Source organism: Rhinatrema bivittatum, chromosome 17 (genome assembly GCF_901001135.1).
Source record: "Rhinatrema bivittatum chromosome 17, aRhiBiv1.1, whole genome shotgun sequence".
Classification (NCBI taxonomy): Eukaryota; Metazoa; Chordata; class Amphibia; order Gymnophiona; family Rhinatrematidae; genus Rhinatrema; species Rhinatrema bivittatum.
Genome location: NC_042631.1, coordinates 16822411 through 16845511, shown reverse-complemented (window position 1 = coordinate 16845511; position 23101 = coordinate 16822411). Strand labels below are relative to the sequence as shown.

The window sequence follows — 23101 nt, the reverse complement described above, 5'->3', positions numbered from 1 at the left end:
TATCATAACATATATTATTATAAAGTTGTTTAGAACGAACCATTATTATAAATGGTTCATTCTAAACAACTTTTTGGTCAGAGAGAGTTTGTAACGGCAGGATACCCCCATTCGGAAATGTTACATTTAAAGTTAACTACTATATTAAATGAACCACTCAATAGTCACCTAAAGAAATTATCCACCTATGCTAAATGACCCTTATAATCCAAAAATTATAATTTTGGGGACCTATATACATGGTGATATGAGTGCCTTGAAATAATCATTGGCCACCTTGTCCAATACTCTTTGTTTTTGTTTTTTTTAAACCATTTTTGTTTAAATGCAAATAAAATGCTCATTATTTATCATGGTGTAGCCAATCCCCCGTTTGTGTGGTTATCATTAACCAGGGTGCTATGGGTTTGGGTCCAAGTCCAGATGGGGGGGTGAAATTCCCTTCCTGGGCCCCTGGCATGGGCAGTCACTACTGCAGCCAAAGGCTCACGCTCTAGCTGCAAGATCTCCAATAGGTACTAAAGCATCCAGTACTGGAGGAGGGACGCCAGAATTAGCAAACTGGGTAGAAAGCAAAGATCAAACCAGTGTCCATCCAGTAAGTTAGTACACTGAGAAGAAATCAAACAAAGTCCAAAGTGGTGTTCAAAATAATCAGTTTACTGCAACTTAAATAGAAGTATCCAGGCTAAAATTAAACGATCAAAAACAGCATAAAAATATTAATACAATGACCTCCCCAATGAAAGTAGGCAAACTAAAGAGCATCTCTGGCATAAGCCGGTCAGATTGGTAAAAGTATCCCCAAACAGAAAAATATCTTAGAACAGGGTCCAAACAAGTGTAAAAAAAACTTCAGATGTAATCCAGATTCTCAGAAGACTCCAAGTCATTTGATTCTCTTCCTCAACCACAAAATTCTTCTTTCACCTGTGCAAAAAGATCCTCTGATGTAGTCTTTTGGGATACCAGTGGGGGGTGCCCTTCCCTCTGAAATGATCAATCTTTCTCCAAAAATCTTCTCCAGTCCCCTTTTATCTTTTCTCTTGCTTAAGATTCAGGGGGAATCTTTAGCTTCTCGAGTCCACCAACCCACTCAAAACTGAGCATGCTCATGTGAATTTTTATATCCCACATAAGTTGCCCCCCCAAAAAGTGGGGTTCTGACAAGGCGAGGAATCCTAACCATCAAAACCCCCTCATGCTGCTCGTTTCTGAAAAAAAAAAACCCCAAAACACAGGGATAATGTTAGTACCTGGCGTAGTCCCGTCACAATGGCTTGATGTGATTCTTGGGAAAATGAATCATGATCCGTACGAAGTCCGTGCTTGTCCCGACATGGATCCGTGTTTTGAAAGAATCTGCCATTGTGGGTCTCCAGTAGCAATCCTGCACAAAAAAAGGGACAGCTCTTTTTATTCCATATTCATGGGAACAAAACTGCCAATGGGCAAAAACCTCACTGTAGTTGTTGATTTTTGGTCCAACCACCCAAAGCTCATCCAATCAAAAAGAAATATCAGCGTTCTGCATTTCATCACGTTGCATTTCACCTCATTCAATCCCCAAAGCGCCACTGTATTCAGTGTAAAAATCCAACACTGTTCTTTGTTTCTTCATTTCCATCTTGTAGTCATTAGGGTATCCTCTGTGTTTATCCCACGCCTTATGAATTCCATTCTTCTTCTCTTCACCTTCTTTTCCAGGAGAGTATTCCATGCATGCACCCCCCCCCCACCCCCCTTTCTGTGAAGAAATATTTCTGGATGTTGATCCGGAGTCTACCCCCCTTGGGAGTTTCATGTCATGATTCCTAGTTCTATATTTATTTATTTATTTATTAACACATTTATAACTCGCCTATATTACCACAAGTATGCTAGGCGAGTTCCAATCAACATAAACATTTCATTAAAACATACAAGATATAATACAATTTATCATTTAAAATCCTAAATTCAATTCTAAAATAAAAATGGGTCCTATTTAAAAGCTTCCAAAAAAAAAAAAAGCTTTAAGCGGTTTCCTAAATAGTTTCACATTTTGACTAGATCTAACCTCAAAAGGAACAGTATTCCATAGCTTGGGCCCTATAAATGAGGGTGTGTTTCCTAACTTCTTGGGTACGAACATGCTTGAGGGCTGGTACTTCCAGTAAATTGTATTAGAAGTGTGTAATATCCTACCTGGAGTATACGCAGAAAATAAATTTATTAAATAACCTGGGGCAAAATTTCAAAAATAGTTGTAGACAATTGTTGTGACCACTCCTTGAACTTTTTGCTTAGATCATGTCTCATTTTCTCTGCTTCTTGAGATGTGTCCACAGCGTTGCAGATCTTAGTGTCATCTACAAAAAGATAAGCTCTGCAATATCGCATATAAAGGTATTGAACAGAATCTGTTCCAGAACCAATCCTCGAAGCATTCCACTTATTACTATTCTCTCATAAGAACATAAAAACATAAGATATGCCATATTGGGTCAGATTAAGGGTCCATCAAGCCCAGCATCTTGTTTCCAACAGTGGCCAATCCAGGCCACAATTACCTGGCAGGATCCCAAGGGGATCGAGAGATTCCAAGCTGCTTATCCCAAGAATAAGCAATGAATTTCTGCAACTCTACTTCAGTAATAAGTTCCTGGAGGAAAAGTCCATTAACTCTCAAAACATTTTTTTAAACACAGCTACACTACACTAATAGTTTTCACCACATCCTCTGGCAACAAATTCCAGAACTTAATTATGCGTTGAGTAAAAAAATATTTTCTCTTATTAGTTTTAAATGTATTACCTAGTAACTTCAATTGTGTACTTTTCTAAAGAGTAAACAACTGATTAACGTTTATTTGTTCCATTCCACTCATTTTATAGACCTGTATCCTATCTCCCCTCAGCTGTCTCTTCTCCAGCTGAAGAGTCCTAACCTCTTTAGCCTTTCCTTATGTTCCATCCCCTTTATCATTTTGATTGCCCTTCTCTGTACCTTTTCTAATTCTGCTGTATCTTTCTTGAGATGTGGTTATCAGAACTGAACACAATACTCAAGAAGAGGTCACAGCATGGAGCGATACAGAGGCATTATGATATTCTCTGATTTATTCTCCATTCCTTTCCTAATAATCCCTAGCATTCTATTTGCTTTCTTGGCTGCTGCTACACACTCAGCAGAAGATTTCAACGCATTATCCACGATGACACCTGGATCCTTTTCCTGAGTGGTGACTCCTAATGTGGAACCTTGCATTGTGTGGCTATAATTCTCTTTAGAGAAGGTTCCATTTACCATCACTCGCTGTCAGTTAACCAATTTGTAATCCATTCCATCACTTTGAGACCCATTCCCAGGTTACTCTTTTTTTTTTATTCAGAAATCTTCTATGAGGGATCGAATCAAAAACTTTGCTGAAATCCAGGTAAAGCTCAAGTACTCATCCTTGATCTAATTCTCTAGTCACCCAAACAGTAAATAAAATCAATTAGATGCATTTGACACAAACTTAAGAACATAAGAACCTGCCATACTGGGTCAGACCAAGGGTCCATCAAGCCCAGCATCCTGTTTCCAATCCAGGCCATAAGAACCTGGCAATTACCCAAAAACTAAGTCTAGTCCATGTTACCGTTGCTAGTAATAGCCGTGGCTATTTTCTAAGTCAACTGGTAAAACCATGTTGTCATGGATCCTGCAACTCATTGGATTGTAGATAGTCTGATATCCTTTTCTTCAGTAGAATATTCTTTAATTTTCCCACGACCAAGGGAAGGCTAACTGGCCTGTAGTTTCCAGTCTCCTCCCTTTCCCTTCGAAAATTGATTGGGAAAACATTACCTGTAGAAATTTGCCCTTGCTTTTCTACACACAATATTGCCTACCCCTGGCTTAACCCTACCTCTGATCCCAATGGGGGAAAAGTAGGCATGTTGTTGCCTACCTTGATCTAACCCCACCTCTAAGTCTGTCTCCTTTTTCTGCAGGTAAACGTGCAAGCCTTGTTGATCCCCCACACATACCTACACCTGGGGGAGGAATGGACAGATTTCAGACAGCCATTTACCCTGATAAATGGTTTTTGAAAATGGCCCTCCATCAGCCTGCAAGGGATTATCCCTTTTTTTTTTTGACATGCAGAGTTTCAGTGCTAAGGTCACCAATATCTGGGGTAGGATGCAGGAAGCGCATGGAACATTCTCATAGCATGAACCAAAGGAAAGAAACCAAAACAGCTTACCCCCACTTCATTCTCTTCTTGGTCTCGTTTAAATATCCTTTCCAACAGCTATGTGGCTCCACTCCGTAGTAACATTCTACTTTATTTTATTTCAACATACGTCTTCACTGCCTACCCTTCCTCGAAGGGCTGCCCAAAGGGGTGCACACTCAGAAACGGGAATATAAAGCTTATGAACGTTGAAATCCATGAATAAACTAACATGTCCAAAGAAGATAAATCGAACACAACATTAAGACAAAAGGTAAAAAAAACATAAAATAACTTAATTGAGCAGAGAAGTCAACCAGACAGCTCTTCATTGCCCTTCTTTTTTTTAATATAATGGGAAGAACTGGGTCTTGACCTTCTTGCAAAAGGTCAAATAGTTGCATTCCAGCTTGACCTCCAATGACAGTTTATTTCAGAGAGTGGGGGCCATAATTTAAAAAAGCCCTAGACCTTGGCCTTACTTTCCTCAGCACTTTTAAGGATTGGACTCACTGAAAGGGCCTCATGGCTGGAGCACGATTCTTGCTATGGAGTACATGAAACCAATTCATCTTTCAAATAAATTGGGCCCTGTACAGGTTATCTAGGGAAAAATGTTAATTTGCATCCATGCTGTTATAGGAAGCCAAAGCAAAAGACATAACCAAAAAGAGGAAGCTCTCTTGAGTTGTTACCGCACGGTTTTACAGTGGCATTAAGGAGTACCTGAAGCCTGTGCACTGCCAAGGAGGGAGTTATTTCAGTAATTCAGCTGGGACGTAACTAAACATGGATAACTAATTTAAAAGTGAATTTTCAAAGGGGTTCTGCATGTAAAAGTAGCATATGTGTGTGTGTAGCATGCACGTGTACCTATGCTATTTTATTAATATTGAGAGTATACATGTATTTTCAGTTTTGGGTGTATATTGTACTGGGGTGAGGGGGATTGGGTAGCCTAGGATCGCTCTGGGGTGGAATTCAGGAGTATGTGTGGTAGTTGCTATTTTGTAAGAGAGATGTAGGTAGATTAACAAACTTATTTATACACTTTTACTTTTCTTGTGCAAGAGAAGTCAGATGTGTCTGTCTACAGTTTTTTTAGGTGGGAGATCTGGGTGAAGTGGTAGAGGGTCTAGGTGAACTGGTGATTCCAAGTACATGTGCAAGCATTTTCAAAATGGTTTATGTGGATCATTTATAAAATACCTACCTCTGGATGTTTGTTTATGCATTATCATGATTAGTTTGTGTGTGAAATATATGCACATTCCTTTATAGAATGGATAGAGAATGTCACGAGGGCTGGAGTCTCTGGAAGCACGCTCTCAGGAGCAGGGTAGGACTGCAGGGCAGGAGATGGGTTTATCTTCTGCTTAGCCAGCCCCCTTCCCCCACAGGTTGAGTCCTTGGGTTCTTGGGGGCCAGCAGGAATTGGCTATGATGGTAGAATATCATGGTTGGCTAAGAGTGGAAACTGGGCTGGTCTTCTGCCTAGCCAGCCCCCTCCCACGCAGGTTGAGCCTTTGGGTTCTGAGGGCTAGTAGGGCTTAAATGGATAGGCTGGAACTTGAGGTCAGACATAGGCTGGACATTGTGAGCAGGAGACAGACTGGGAGCAGAGGTCTTGGTATTGGTACCGGCAAGGAGCTGAGGACTGGGCACTGGAACAGGAGGGTGGCAGTTTACTGAACAAGGGCTGGACTGGATAGAGAGACAGGCTAGGATACTGAGCAGGGACTGGCCTGGGCAGGGAAGGACAGGACTAAAGGCAGACAAGAGCAACACAGAACACAGAGGCCCGAAGGCAGCAACACAGAAGATCCGTAAGCCGGTAAGCATAAGGCCCAGAAACCAGAGGCTTGAAAAAGCTACCGAGTAAGGCCTAAGGAGGACAAGGCAAGATAAGGCCTATATAGGCTGTAAGGCAAGGAGCAAGATACATGAAGCAAAAAAATGACTACTTAGCGTGATCAGTCGTTTGCTAACATTGGTCTCTATCAATTATCTATGAAGCTGTATCAAACAATTAAAATACTGTCCTTTATTAATTTAATTCAAACAATTTCTATTGAGTATATTTTTTTATTGAATATTTTAAATTCTTTTTATATGATTATAATTTTAAATTAAGAGGAAAGACCTCTTAATTTAAAATGGGATCCGATTTGTACAGAAACTATATAGCCAGTCATTTCAGTCACCACTCTTATAACCTCTTATTTTTACTTAAATTTCTTTTCCTGATTTTCTATATTATAAAGAACAATATTTTAATTGTTTGATACAGCTTCATAGATAATTGATAGAGACCAATATTAGCAAACGATTGATCACGCTAACTAGTCATTTTTTTTGTATCCTTTGGAAACTAGTTATTCCCTGATTTTTTTCATCTGGTGGTACAGCAAGATATTTTATTTATTTATTTAAATTTCTTATATACCGGCATTCGCTATGGGAGTCGCATCATGCCGGTTTACAAATAACAAGGTGTGACAACAGAATAAATACTTAATAACTTAAAAACATTAACAAGTGATAGAAGAATAAGGTAGCAGTTACACTAAAACAGGGATAAAATGCAACTTGGAATGAAGAGAAGGCAAAAGAGAGATTAACACTGAGATAACAAAAGAATGACCAAGGTAAATAAAACCAAGGTAAATAAAACCTGCCTCATTAAAAAAAAGAGAACATTATTGAGTTGTCAAAGGTTGTTGATTACCCTGACGGGAGTTCTTAGTTGCTTGAGTTGAGAGTGGGTTCAGTTGGTGTCTGGAAAGGCTTTCAAAGAAGATATATAAAGATATAAGATAGAAGATAGAAGATATAAGAAGGCTAGAGGCCACAAGGTATAGAACAAGATAAGTGTCCAGGTCAGAGAGTCAAGGGTGACTCCATGAAACTGCATCTAGGTTCTGGCAAGGCAGGGTTAAATGGGGCTGGAGCTTGGGTGTAGTGAGAGCATCAAGGCGGAGCTTGGCAAGGCTGGAGGTGAAGCTTGCTGAGGATCCCTGGTGGAGAGGAAGGCTGCACCACAGGCTGTCAGGAGGCCAGTGAGGAGGTGGCTCGGCTAGCTCAGAACAGAGCTCACTGGAGGCCTCTGCTGGTGGGGTGGTGCTATAGAAGACTGATCAGGTGACGCAGAAAGCATGCATTTCTTAGTACTAGAAATGTTATCAGTTTTTGTGAAGGGGAAAGTTTCCTAAAGAAATTAATGTTATAAGGATTACAAATATTACAAATTACAGCACTATTCAGATTATAGCGTATGATTATGCAGAAATGTAGATAATTTGCATTCACTAGGGATCTTTAGAGATATGTAAATAGAAAGCAAGATTCTGCTACTTATTTTTCTGGCAAGCAATACATTAGGCCTTTCTGGCAGCTGGCCAAACTGCTTCTTGTAGATCAGATGGGCAGAGAGGTTGGTGATCGATCTGTATCCATGCTTGCTTGCTTCATGGGCTCCTCCGAATTTTCTCTGTTTTGTTTCATGTCTTAGACATTTTCAGCAGAATGTCTCTAGCAAGTCACGAGTGATGTCATTCTCATCAAGCAGGGTCACATTGTGTGCCCCCTGGACAGAGACACTGTGACTTTCCAACCAGGATGGGATTTGGCTTCATGAAGAGATGTTTCGTGGGAAGGGGGGGGGGGGGGTTCGGTAAAACAGGAGTGTGGCCTTGCAATGTCTGCCACACACAAGAGCTTTAGATATTTCTCAGTAGTTTCAGCAAATATTTTGATTTTGACTTTTCCCACTCTTGCAGTATTCATTTTCAGGTCATAGAAGTTAGCATGAGTTTTTTTTTTCTTCGGCCTGTAGACTTGGACCTGGAACCGTAGCCCTTTTTATTACATGCAAAATAATAATTGTTGCGGAATCACACAAACCGCAATAGAAATATGCACCCGACCTTAAACATCCATGTACACCATTTGGAACACAAAAACTCGGCACTCTTTAAACTGCACAGTTTATAAAATACTATCATTTAACCTCCGTGCGTCCACTTAACACGTACCGTGGATAGGCTTGAGAGTGAGGCTCTAGGGATGTGCTTTCAAGTCTAATGTATGTTAAAAATACAACAAATGGAACAAACCAAAAAATACCCCCAAATTCATGGGTGTATTCATATTTATTCATGTATTTAGCTTACACCTTGTCATAGCAGCTGAAAGCGAATTAACGTTCAGGTACAGTAGGCAGCCGAGCCGCCCGGTGGCTGAATGTGGACCTCGGAGTGTGGGTGCTCACATCCAAACTCCACCCAAGCCCCAAGAATGCTTAGGTTTTTTTTCACACAACTTGATTTTACACACTCTTCTATGCGCGCAAACCCTGGTCAGTTTTATCACAAGCCGTTTATATGAATATTAAGCCTGCGTTTATGCACAAACATTACCCCTGGGAGTCTTGACTGTTTCTGTATGGTTCCTTTCCAGGGGACTGTTTTGTAATGGCTTTCCTTTCAAAGCTCGTATCAAACATAAAACAGGCCATGGTTCTTAGGGAATATATATTATAGGCAGCTTTTAAAAATCGGAGCGCCATAATTAAATAGAACCATTTTTAGGTAATGTTCCTCGCCACACTGATATTCCTGAGTTGTCAGCAGTACAGAGGTCAAAGGACTTAATATAGTTATTTCTCTTCTTTTACTTTAGGGTAATCCATGAAAAGAAATACTTGGTGAACAATTTCTAAATTATAGTATAGGGAATAAAAGTCAATAAACACAAAATGTCAGGTGCTAACTTTTATTGAACTAACTGGATAACTGCAGAAAGCCAGTCAAATATATTAAACTAGTAAGATATCGCCTTTATATTTTTTGTTTATTTACCTTTATTTGCATGCATTCTTTTATCCAGATTATGAATTTAAAAATATAACCTTTCAATGTGTGTGTGTTGTTTTTTTTTTCTTAATTTAAGGCATAATTCAATCCGAAGAGAGCTCAATCTTTCTAATCCGGACTTCAGCATCCAGCAATTTCAAAAGCAGGAGCAGCTGACTGGGATTGGACGGATTAAACCCGAGTTGTACAAGCAGAGATCAGTGGATACTGATGATGGCCACAGGAGCAATAGTCAGTCCTGTGGGAAACTCAACTTTCTCCTTAAATACGACTGTGATTCGGAGCAGCTGATTGTGAAGATTCACAAAGCTGTCAGTTTGCCAGCAAAGGACTTTTCTGGTACCTCGGACCCTTACGTGAAAATCTATTTGCTTCCAGATCGAAAAACAAAACACCAGACTAAAGTGCACAGGAAGACTCTTAACCCAGTATTTGATGAAGTTTTTTTATTCCCTGTCCCCTATAGTGATCTGGCTACAAGAAAACTGCATTTTTCCGTCTATGACTTTGACAGGTTTTCAAGACACGATGTGATTGGCCAGGTGGTAGTGGATAACTTTTTGGAGTTGGCAGACTTTCCCAGGGAAAGTAACATTTGGAAGGACATTGACCAGGTCACCAATGTAAGTAACACCACTTGAGCATTTCCAGAAATTATTTTCATTTCGTAATCAATTTAATCTGCAGTTAATCCATTTAAAGTTGATGCTTCAGAGAGTACTTTTGCTTTTTGCTACATTTGAATGGTCGAAATTACATTCGGGTGTAATTAAGTGGGATGGTTTTCACAAAGCTGTTGATTTCGACCAAGACACAATGAAACCATAATCCGACGTACCAAGAAGATCAAAAAATTAAATGCGTGGAAATACTGTACAGCAAGAAAATTTAAATTTGACCATTATAGCGCAATAAAGGTAAAAGCATAGTTTAACTTTGGAACACGTGATCTTAATTTTCCAAGGAGTCATTTAAGTCCTATGGAAAGTTGCATTTATAAATTCTAGGAGTGCATGAAGTCTGTATGCTTGGAGGTCCATATTCAGCAGATGAGCGAGTGGGAATGTTACCTGAGTAACTTTGGCCAGACATTCAGCAGCTGATGCCCAGAGAAGCGGTCCACTGAATATACCTGGGTAATGGCCCTAGGACGAGCTTTTTCCCAAGCAGACTTAACCTGGGTAGCACTGAATATTAGCACTCGCCTGCCTCCTGTGCCACTTGCTTTTGCTCACTTATATACTAAGGGGCATATGCAGTTGAGGTTGATAGGGAGTTGTATACGCATAACTTTCGTACAGACAACTTCGCAAAAAAAAAAAAGATAACTTCACCTCATTGAAGTGTCATTTTTTTTGCAAAGAAATAAGACTTTGAAGGCCTTTTTTACACACATTTTAGTGCTGCAAATATAGCTAATGAGCTGATTTGCATTGCAACAGGTCATTTTAAATGTGATTTTCCATAAAATTTCACAGACGTAAACTTGTGTTTCTAAATTTGCTACATGTGAAGCCAAAACATTTCGCAAAGTCCACCTCAAATATAAAAAAAGAGAAAATTGCACGCCTAAGCAAAGAGGGCTTTGCAAAATTTGGCGCACTGTAGTATATTGGCCTGTTTGTTTCAGAAAACTAGACAAGAGGGAGCTTATCTGGATAAAGTCTGATTTATCCTGCTACACCACTACATAGCCAGATAAGTTTTAAAACACCACTAATCTGGCGCTTTTAGACATCTGGCTATCTGACTTATCTAGATAAGTAGTGAGTTTGCAGCTACTTGGCCGGATAAATTGGAACTTGTCTGGGTAAGTTCTCCTTTTTAAGACTTATCTAGCTAAGTAGTTTTCAGCTATTATACCCAATTATTTTTATGTCTAACTTTAAAAATATGGAGATTTTACCTGCATAATCTTCATGCGTAAATCAGGCTTTACACACAAGTCAGGAGGTTTTCTAACATGCGTGCAGCAAAGAAATGACCAGTTTTACTAATTAGTCTACCAGTTTGCCCAGTCCATCTGCAGGTCATTGAGACCCTCCTGGTTATAGCAATTAAAAAGCATTAGACCAGGGATTTCCAGCTAACCTGTGAATACATTTTAGAGTCCAGCTCTGTTCCACAGGGGAACAGAAACTCTCCAAATAAGTGAATTTCAGGGAAAATTTGTTTTTCTGCTAACTTCAACTTTTAAAAGCCCTCTCTCCCCATCTCCTTCTCACTCTCCCCAGAGATTGCTTTTCTTATAGAGTCTTACTGAAGCATATAACCCATTATAGGAAGTGCTAACGATAGTACTTTGTAAATCTTTATCATATTGAAGGTGTTCTATATCAAAACAAATTAATACAATGATTCAGTGTAATAACTATGGTGCCTTTGTCTTAAGGCAGACCATTTGGAAGCTTAGATCCTGCCTCATTTGTTTGTAGCTCTCCACAATGAAAAATGAGTTGACACAACTTAAAACAGAATTGGCTACAATTAAAGGGGCTAAACAGGAATTAGCAATCACCAAAAAAAGACTTTCCCCGCTATAAGCATCCAGAAAGTCTTCCCCCTCTGGCACTGCTTCAGTGTTGGTTCTACACTTGTCTCCTCCCCTGGCAAATCTCTAAGCTACGCATGGCGCTCTTGCACTTTCGCCTCAGTTGCGGTCCTCCAAAGCACAATGAGCACAAGAAAGTAAAGCCTGAGCTCACAGGCCCTGCCATTCCCCCCCCCCCCCCCCCGCAGAAACCCAAAGTGGGCACGGGGCCTGTGAATGCTAAGTTCTCATGCTTGCTTGTGCGTTTGAAAATGCAGGGTCAGTGGCAACAGGAGGGGCATCTTCCAAGGTCTGGAGCAGGATTGCAGGGCAGTCGGGAATGGGGGCAGGAAATTCTGCCACCCCCCCCCCCCCCCCCCCCCCCAAATTTTGCTACCCTAGGCACAGGCCAAGTAAGTTTGTGTGTAAATCCCAAGCCTGCATTCAAGCAATTGCTGGAAGACTTAGTGGGGAAACGCCAATCTTCCTGAATCTCCTACTTCACTGAACTCCCCTCCCTGGAAAAAGGACAGTTCCTTGGGCAGTTAACATATGAGCAACATTTATTAAGAGAAATCAAAAGCCAAAGAGGATTGCCAACCTTCTGAAAGAGGAAAAACTTGCCCACCTGCCCCTCACCCTGCCCACTGACCACCCTCCTCCTCTACAACTAATAACTGTACCCCCAAATATATGATTCATGTTCTCCAGAGCCCACCTCCCAAACACAGGTAGTGAAACGAGTTGACGAGGCGCTAGCTAGAGCCAGAGAGATGCTAGGGTGAATAGGAAGAAGCATAACCAGCAGCAAAAAGGTCCTAGAGTAATAAGTCCAGAATGATATGGGGACGAGGTCTGCATCGGAAGTCCATGTGAAAGTAGCGATGCCAACTCAGAGAGAAAAAAACCAAACAAACTACATGCATGTCCTCATATCCCCCGCCCTGCCTTAGAAAAAAGAAGATACCACTGTCACATCTACAGCTATTAAGTTACAAACTTTACATAACAGAGACCAATTTTATACAGAGCCCCGAAAAGACACCCCCCCCCCCCCCGCCACACGCACTCCTCCTCCATGGCACCAATTCCTATTCTTAATATCAACCCTCCTGCCTCTCACACGCATATACAGTACATGCCTCTCCAGTCCCCTCTCATCCCCCGGCTCCTTGTGACTGTGTCCTGCTTGGTTCAACATGCCAGCTGAACCCTGAGATGCAGAGGATGGTGTAGGGTTCAGCACCTTCTGTTGCCACCCTGGATGGGTGAGGAGAGATTATTTATGTATTTAAAATGTATACACCGTATAACAGACTTTCTATGCCATTGGCAGGGCACTGAGGAGAATGACCGGTCTAAGATCTTAGGCCCTTATGGACCACATCGGGGAGGAGGTGGGGGGGCACAGGTGATTGCATTTTTTTCAGCTCCTATGGGACTACACCCCCCTCCCCGGTCCCACCCCTTGCTAATGAGCAGCTGTGAATGTGCGCGCCTACGCCGCACTGCGTTTGGTGCGTACCCGTTCGTTTTCAAAGTGGACTTGGGAGGCCACTCTGAAATTTCAGGCTAAAATCCGCATGTACTTTGTACATGCAAACTTCAGATCTCCGTGGACCTCTTAAAAAGTACCCCCTCCACATCCTGCTAATAATGTCTACGCCATAAATGGCCAGTTGTATTCTCGGGATACCAGATTCAGCGAGAAAAAATGTGCAGTGAATTTCTGCTTGTCAGACAAAATAATCCTTACATGAAGATGTATCTGTGTAACGCTAATTGATAAAAATATTTTGTTGAGGGAGAAGTGCACCGGCAAGCAAATTGGACATTTGGAATCCTGTCTCTTCCAGTTGGGAGTTTGCTCTTTAGAGTGTGCAGATGAGCTGAAACTGATGAACGAGAGCATATTGCTGTAAGATTTATTGACATTAAAAAGAACCCTGTAGTGGTGTCACAGCTTATCATCACTAATGGGTGTTGCTATGGATACCAGAGGTTAAAAGCCCATTGCATGCATGCAATAGGAAAGGGAAGAACGAGCACAAAAAAGAGAGAAAAACAAAGCTCGCTGATGTTCATGCCAGAGGGCCAGATGTAATCACGGCACTTGGTAGAATGCATACTTTCACCCGCAGTCGTGCACGCATTGGAGGAAATTTTCTTTTTTTTCTTTTTAAAGGAGTTGCATGGGAAATTGTAACTACCACAAGGTGAACTTTGAAAAGGCCGGCGTGCCCCAAAACCGGGAGATGCGTGAATATGTCGGGCCGGCGTGTGCCGAGTGGATTTTAGAAAGCCGCCCGGATACGAGCGTAATTCCCGCTGCACGCACAAATAAAAAGTTCGAAAAGAGGGGCGGGGCAGGGGTGTGGTCTGGACAGGGCACGGGCGTTGCTGCATTTCGACTTTTTAAACGAACGCGTAAATACTTACGGGCACGGACGCGTGCCGGGGTCCCCTGCCGTGCAACTCCACTTCAGTTATGGATGACGTGCAAGTAATAAAATAAAGATAAATAGATCGGCGGGGTTTTAAGGGTCAGGGCTAACAGGGGAGAAGTGAGGCTTTTAAACTGGGGAGGGGGGGGGTTTGGAAATCCTATCCCTTACCTGGGCAAACTGGGAAAACTGGTAATGGCATTGGCACGCGTGTCGATTTATAATCCCCCCCCCCCCCCCCACTTGCGTGGTAGAAACGGAATTTGCGCGCATAGGCGCGGGTCCACGTAAAATTGCATGCACATGTCATGTGCGCACTCAGGGGCGGATTTTAAAAGGAGCGCGAATAGCCTACTTTTGTTTGCGCTCCAGGCGCAAACAAAAGTACGCTGGATTTTAGCAGATACGCGCGGAGCCGCGTGTATCTGCTGCTAACCTGGATCGGCGCACGCAAGGCTATGGATTTTGTATAGCCGGCGCACGCCGAGCCGCGCAGCCTACCCCCGTTCCCTCCAAGGCCGCTCCGAAATCGGAGCAGCCTCGGAGGGAATCCTCTAACGCCCTCCCCTCACCTTCCCCTCCCTTCCTCTACCTAACCCACCCCCCCCCTTACCTTTGTCGGGGGATTTACGCCTCCCAGAGGGAGGCGTAAATCCCCGCGCGCCAGCGGGCCTCCTGCGCGCAGGGCTGCGACCTGGGGGCGGGTATGGAGGGCGCGGCCACGCCCCCGTACCCGCCCCCAAAACGCTGCCGACACGCCCCCGAAACGCCGCGACGACCGGGCCCGGCCCCCGACACGTCCCCCTCGGAGAACCCCGGGACTTACGCGAGTCCCGGGGCTCTGCGCGCGCCGGTAGGCCTATGTAAAATAGGCTTCCTGGCGCGCAGGGCCCTGCTCGCCTAAATCCGCCCGGTTTTGGGCGGATTTAGGCGAGCAGGGCTCTTAAAATCCGCCCCTCAGGCTATTGTATAACATGCACGCATATATGCGCGATGGCTATAAAATGGCTGTGACCTTGGGTGCGGGCCGCCAAACGCGTACAGGTTCTCCCGCATGTCTGTTTAAAAGTTATCATCTATGATAGCAATTTTCAAAAGCCATTTACCCTCATAAAGTGCACGTACGCGAGTAAATCCTATGAACAATTCAATGGCATATTGTAGCAATTTTCAAAAGCCCACTTACACGAGTAAAATGCATTTACATGCATAAAAACCAATTTTAAGCGTGTAAATGCATTTAAAAATCAGGCTTGTTATTTGAGCACAAACTGTACTTCAAATGCTGCAAGGAATTTAATGGCCAAAACATGTCCATGTAAAACTGTGCATATTGGTCACTGCCCCTGCCTGTAAATCTGAAGCTAATAAAGGCATCATCTATTACCCTGCAATGCAAAGCTACTCAAAATCAGAGGTAGCGTACAGTCCCTGGGGCCAGTGTTAGTAATATGGGGCTGACCCTGGAGTTGGTATTGAGGAATCCTGCACTCAGAATTTCTGCACAGAAAACCATTTTTATGCCCATAAATCATTTTTCTGTGCATGAAACATGATTTTGTACATAAACCAGTTTTTGGTACATGCATTAAGAGGCTGTGTGATAAATTTCAATCCAACATGCAAAAGACCTAGGCCTTTTGAATTTAAACATTTTCCTGGGATGGCGTTAGGATGAGGAGACAGGAGCTGAGCATGGACTTTCAGAACTAAGCACTTAATTTGTCTACAAAATCATGAAAGGACTTGAATGGGTAAATGTGACTCGTTATTTACTCTTTCAGATAATTCAAGGACTAGAGGGCACTACATGAAATGTGCAAGTAGCACATTTAAAAGAAATCGGAGAATTTTTTTTTTCACTTAGTGCACAGTTAGGCTTTGGAATTCATTGCCAGAGGATGTGGTTAAGAAAACTAGTATAACTGGGTTTTAAGTTCCTGGAGGAGAAGTCCATAAATTGCTATTAATCAATAGAGAATAGCCACTGCTTGTTGGCAGCATTAGTAGCATGGGATCTATTTAATGTTTGGGTACTTTCTAAGTACTTGTGACTTGGTTTGGCCACTGTTAGAAACAAGATACTGGGCTTAATGGATCCTTGGTGTGACCCAGTATGGTATATCTTATATTCTTATGTTGGAGTTAGGGAGGATTACTTTAAAACAATTGTGCGCAAGCCTGTATTCACGCGCATATATTTTATATCGGGTGCATGGATTTGTGTACATGATTTAAAATATGACCAACTTTAATGCACACTTTGTCCCTGTACGTTTCGCGCACTTTTACACGTGGTTGCTAGTTTCCATGCAACTTTGCACGTAAACCATGCACGTCTACGCTTCCCCAACACATGGCTTCCGGTTCTTCCAGGGTGGGCTTATTCCACAATGCTACCACTAGCTTAGCAGCCAGTCTTTACTGCCAGGGACGTTGCCCACCTGGCGTCCCTGGTGGTGGAGCATGAGGCATCTGTTCCCAATCTGGGGGAGTGTGGAGAAACCTCTGCTAGCACGAGGATGCCTGGCAGCTCGTAAAACAATTACTTTACCGGGCAGCTTCTTACCCGTCGGGTAAGTAGAATGTGGGGAGCGGGGATTAGGGCAGGTAAGGGTGTGCATGAAAGTCACTAGAGGGCGCTCTAGGTATGTGGGAGTGGAGGTGGGGGCAGGTTTGGGTGTGAAATGGGGGGGGGGGGGTATGACAGGGGAGCCCAATGTGGCCCCCAAATAGGACAAGAGTCAATAGGTATATCTGGATACAGTAACACTACTATTACCATTACTACTTATAACAGATGTACATTCCATTAATAGCATGTTGCCGATGTAATGTAATATAATGCAAGCATGAACTCCTTTGGATTGGAAAGGGTCAGGCTTGGGTTCCATCAGTAGCACTGAGTTATGATGGCATTCAGTTGCAGATTACTTTTGAGGTTAGGAACCTGGGAGTTTTAATAGACTCTAAGCTGACATTTAAACCTCAAATTAAATAGGCTGTAAGTATAGGGTGGTTTTTTTTTTTTCAAAACGTTAATGCCATTAAGATATCTGCTACCAATGGAATTATTTAGTTCTGTATTGTAATCGATAGTCTTTGGACAAATAGATTATTGTAACAGCTTATACTTTGTTCTTCCTAATAATTACATCAGAGCCTTACAAGCTGTTACAGCATGCAGCAGTAAGAGTCTTGACCAGCATGAAGCATAACGAGCACAACACCAGTTTTGTGAAGCCTTCGTTGGCTCCCCATGAAGTGGAGAGTGCATTTCAAAAGGATTGTGATTCTATTAACGTTATTACACAGCGATCGTCCATGTTTCCTGGTGGAATTATTGACAACAAAATTTCCCCAGCCTGTCCAATTCCCCCTAGCCTGTCCAATTCAGTCTTTAGTCAATCTGCAAGTTCTTGAAGACTACAAACCACGTGAGCCAGAGCCTTTTCTTTTCTGGCAACTAAATTGTGAATGGGACTTAAAGGGATGCAGTAGTAGCATCAAATTCTGTGATGGGGTCTTCATAGCCTCATATATACCCTTGAAGAAAGTAGTGGGATCTAGGGATGTACATTTGTTTGAAACAAATGTGTAAAATGCAATGACTGTGAACATTTTCACTTCATTCACAAACATTTAAGAGTTTTTTTTCATTTGTTTATTTCCCATTCAAGTCTATGGGCAATTGAAAAGTTCTGCAGTGAGACTGGTAATTATAGCAACCAAGAAATTGCTAACTGAGGCAGTAGCCAGGATGGAATCAAGGAAGAAATAGTAGGCAAGTAAACAGGGACAGAGCACCAATCAAGGTAAAGCTGCCTTGCTTCTAATGGTATGTCTTGAGGGTCTTTCAACCACTTAGCTTTGCTGGCATATACCAGACTCTACACCTTAGGAGTCTTGCTGCTAACCCTACAATTGATCATTTTAAAATGAAAATAGTGTCCCTTTTCCAGTAATGTCCCCATGGTGTTGCAGTTGATCAGCAGATGGCTTTACCAATAGGACCACATACATCTTAACTTGCAGCTATAAGATATTGCTTTCCCTTTCTTATTAACACTTCAAAGAGAACTACAACTCTTGAGTGACATTAGATAAACTTTATTAACCTTTTCTTTTTTTTCAAAGCATCATCTACTGATAAAACTATTGGACATTTCTTTTGTAACTAAAAAATGAAAGGTTTCTATGGGTGGTTTGTTTTTTTTTCATGTCACCATTTGTCCTTTGAACTTAGGCATTTCCTCTGTCCTTTGAATTAAGCCTTGCTGGCAGAGGGAGAAACATTTAGATTAATGCTTCTACGAGCTATTGACTTGCAGTAAGAATAGGAATGTTGATATACTAAAGGAATTTGCAATATGCAGGGCATACTTTTCAATGAGATTTCCATTGGTAAATAAGCATTTACCTGTGGGAATAAACTTTGAAAATTGGCTCCCAATATATGGAGGAAGAAGGGGCAATACTGGTTGCAGGTTTAGGATGAGCCCAGTCAAATCTGCAAAGTGAAGTGAAAGCCTGAGATGAACTGTAATGTATGATATTGCAAAAGGGAACAAATTAGACAGATTTTGATGTGAATTAGTCTTTATCTGCCATCATATTCTATGTTTCTCTGTGGGATATTCCATTGCTAATTAGCCATGTGGCTACCATATATGCAACACAATTAATTTGTTGAACATGTATTAAACTATTAGACTAAAATTGAATGTCAGTTATTCCATCTGCTCAATGCTTGATTTGTTTTCAAACTATAGCACATGGATTTATAAAAGTGCATTTTTCATGGATCAGAAAAATAGCATTCCTTCTTTGAAAATATGATTTAGAAACAAACAAAAATAACTGTAGGTAGATTTGCTAGTTTTAATAACTATTTTATCATATGTGACAATCATTTATTACATTCCAAATGGATAAGATGGAAATTGTATATTATGTTCATTAAGGCAAATTCTCTTCTTTGATAGGACAATGTGGACCTTGGAGACTTGATGTTTTCACTATGCTACCTTCCGACAGCTGGGAGACTGACTATTACTATAATAAAAGCAAGAAATTTGAAGGCAATGGACATAACAGGAGCATCAGGTAAAAACAATTCTATAATCTAGTCTACTTTCTGGTCCAGCAGATCACAAGATCCAAGGCAGCAAAGTTTCACAAAAGGGAGTTAGTGAAATATGATAGAGAGAGACATCCAGTAGGTTCTTCCTTCTGGAACAGGGTGCACCTTTAGGAACTGCAGAGGTCTAACAGAATTTGATGCGGTCCCAGTGGTTCTTCCAGATAGGGGTCAAGCAACTTTCTTCTAGGCCCAAAGGGATCAGATTCCCAGTCACTTAAATAATGCTGTCTTTTTAATCAATTAAAAAAAAAAAGTTTACTAAAGCAAAAATGTAAAAGGGTAGAATATAACAATATCTTCTTCCAAAAATGCAATTTCTCAAAAATAAAAAGTTCAGCAAAAATAGACATTTCTCCTTCACAAAAATGCAATACACTGACTCCGCCTTAGTTTTTGGGTACTTGCCAGGTTCTTATGGCCTGGATTGGCCACTGTTGGAAACAGGATGCTGGGCTTGATGGACCCTTGGTCTGACCCAGTATGGCATGTTCTTATAAGCTCATGGGGCATGTCTTTGGATTGTTCTTAGATTGGGCTAATAAATGTTATCACAACCTAATACAAGTATAACAGTTTTCTTCAGAACCAATATGGCCGCTAAAACTCTACTTCTAATATGATGGGAAATTATTTATCATCAAGTTGCCAGGTTCTTATGGCCTGGATTGGCCACTGTTGGAAACAGGATGCTGGGCTTGATGGACCCTTGGTCTGACCCAGTATGGCAGGTTCTTATGTTCTTATGATTTCTGGTGTACTACCACCACTGATCCTTGGTCTTCAAAAAGATCTGCAAAGGGCGGGCTTTGTCCTTTTGTGAGAGGAAAGGGGAAACTCTCCTGTCCTTAAAAATAGTAGAAAAGCACTGAAACGGGCCCAAATTGTGTCTGGGGAAAATAAGTGGCCTTTCCACTGGAGATAACACAAGCTGTAGAACATTTCTTCCTACCAGAGACATCAGAAATAGACTGTCCCTCTAAAAAACAAACAAACAAAAAACCACCTCTACAACCTTCCAGAACTGCTGCTTCATAACTTGTCTCAAGACTACTACTCCTCCTCTCCCTAGTGCTCCTGTTTTATGGAGTCATGAAAACTCCTCTCATAAGGATGAATTATGTAAATGACCTTTACACACCCAATATATACTTGGAGGGCAATTTGCAAAAGCCATTTAACCAAAATTATTGTCCCAGTCAAATAGGTTCCTGAAAAATATTCCATACTTTTCACAGCTAAAAGTACATGGAAGGACCTGACGAATGCTTTTAACTGCAGAAAAGATAGGCAAACTCGGAGGTTGGGTTTAGGATAGGGAAGAGAATACCACAGATAGCTTTTTCATTTTCAACATTATGCGTTTTGTTTTGAAGGGAAAAAGTACCCACAAAAAAGCACAGATGCAAATCTGTGCAGGTGCTTTTTCCCTAAGAAATTCTTGAAGGAAAATTTACATAAGAACATAAGCGAACTTGCCATACTGGGTCAGACCAAGGGTGCATCAAGCCCAGCATCCTGTGTCCAACAGTGGCCAATCCAAGTCACTTGTACCTGGCAAGTACCCAAACATTACATAGATCACATGCTTATACTTTTCTTTTCTGAGCTAGTGTAAAGTCAGCAGGTAAAAGTAACTGTGGACTTTTGCATCTACATTTATTTATTTATTTATTTATACGGTTTATATACCGGAGGTTCCTGTATAAAATACATATCACCCCGGTTTACAAGAAACAAGAACTATCGCTTCATTTAGCGGTTTACATTGAACATATTAATTAACATTGGACATTGAACATAAACATTGAACATATTAATTAAATTAACGAATTAGTATATGTTGCTGACAGTTAATAAATAATACCTAATAAATAAATAGCGTGGTTATAAGGTTCTAACATGATTGAATATAATATATATGATTATAAAGGTATAAGATAAATAAATGACCCGATTATTTCAACTGGTCTCTTTGTGAAGAGACATTTGAAAACTGATGCTTTAAACATATCATAGGGATGTGCATTTGTTGGTCAATTTCATTTCATTTGCTTCGGCGGTACGCGCGTATCTCACGAATGGAGAGTAGGCTCGCAAGCGGATGGTATTCACGTATGTGGCTCCTACATATGCCCACACCATCCATTTTGCGTGCCTACTCCATTTGTGAGATTTACATGTATTGCTGAAATGAATCAACCAATGAATACACATCCCTACCCATAACTATTGGTAAGGACCTGGAGGCCATTACATAAATAATAGTGTCAAGTGTATCTTTCTTTTTTTTAAGATATAGTTACTCTTTCATTTCTCCCTTTTATTTTTTTTTCATTATCTAGTTCAATCTCCTTGTATATTTTTATTTTTGTTCTTCTTTTTCTCCATTCCTCCCTACCTGTTCCATGTATTTTCTACCTTCAGTTTATTGTAAACCGATATGATGTTTCACACTAATGTCAGTATAAAAAAAGTTAATAAAAGAAATAAATAATGAAAAAGAAGCTCTAGAACAAGGGAATATAACTTAGAAGGGATACTAGAGATCATTTCTTCATTGATAGGGTGATAGATGCATGAAACAGCCAAGGAAGGTGGTAGGGGCAAAAATGGTAACAGATTTGAAGAAAGCACGGGACAAATAGTGACGGTCTTTGGTTTTGAGGAAGCAAGAGTAAAGGCAGTATAAAGGTTATATGACTTTATTTTAGATATGTTGGTGAAAGACATGCAGGAGTGGTAAGACAGAAAGGTGAAAAGAAGGAAAGTGTGGAGGGTGACGAGGATAAAGAAGAAATGCTAAACAAATTTCTTTGTTTTATTGATGAATGGGTTGGATAAAAACCACAGACAACTGGTAGACGTACACATTCCCATTGATCAATTTGGCATCTCTGATCCAAATAAGGGGTAGGGATTAGGGATATGCATGGCCAAAACTTTTGTTTTGGTTAATTTCTTTTGCTCTTGGACCATTTTTTACCCAAATTTATTTTTGAGAAGATATTTGTTGTTTTGTTTCTCTGGGGTTATTCATTTCATAAAATAGCATGCATTATTTACAAATTATGTTTGCTATTTAATGAAACGAATAAACCTAAACATTTTTTGGATTTTCAGGGGGATTTAGTATTCATTTTAAGGCAAAATGAGCCAAAACAAAAATGGCCATTTCAGTTCAGCTTGCCATTTGCTTTTAAACAAATGTACATCCCTACTAGGGATGTACAATCATTTTATTTGTTTAGTTTACTATGTCTGCATTATGTTTTATGTGCATAAAATTGTACTCATGTAAATAGAGGGTCATTTTATAACAGCCCATGTAGAGCTAAAGTTTGTGGTATCCTAAGAAGATGTAGCTGAAACAATTAGTAATCTAGCAGGACTGTAGGGACAGAACAAGTAGTGTTTATGTCCTTTATGTAAAGATTTAAAAGCAAGGCATACAATTTTTCCTGACTTATTTATATATGTAGTATACAAATTTTAATTTCATTCTACATAAAATAGTCAACCAATGGATTTCTTCAGGTCAAGGGGTGGTGTATTCTTGCTTCTTAGCGCTGCAAAATATTTTAATCTCTGTATTTTGAAGGATCTGAAGACATCTAATGAAAATTAGAGGTAGCCCTTGATTCAGTGCATTGCAATAATCTCTAGCTGGCTTACACAGGAATGAATTAACAGTTGAAGATCTTTCCAATTTGAAAAAGATTTTAAATGAAGAATGTAGAGGAAATAATAAAATGAATAATGAATGAAAGGAGAGATTTGTTCAGTCAAAGACAGTTTGCCATCAATTTTTATATCCAGTGTGGTGACTACTTCTTTTAGAGGAATATTAACACTTGCTATATGGTGTGTTGGAGTATGTATGTTTACCCACAGCACTTCAGACGTGT

General features: G+C 40.8%; 1 protein-coding gene across 3 annotated transcripts in view; it reads left to right on the top strand.

Moving 5' to 3' along the window:
• SYT9 (synaptotagmin 9) overlaps positions 1–23101 on the top strand; it is a 50975-nt gene that overhangs the window by 19558 nt on the left and 8316 nt on the right. For all 3 annotated transcript variants that reach the window (XR_003853239.1, XM_029582587.1, XM_029582586.1), the window contains exons 3-4: positions 9156–9702; positions 19039–19159. Coding sequence is in view for 2 of the 3 variants with exons in the window: in XM_029582587.1 (XP_029438447.1) it covers positions 9156–9702; positions 19039–19159 (668 nt within the window). In the remaining variant the exon portion in view is untranslated. The remainder of the gene's footprint in view (positions 1–9155; positions 9703–19038; positions 19160–23101) is intronic.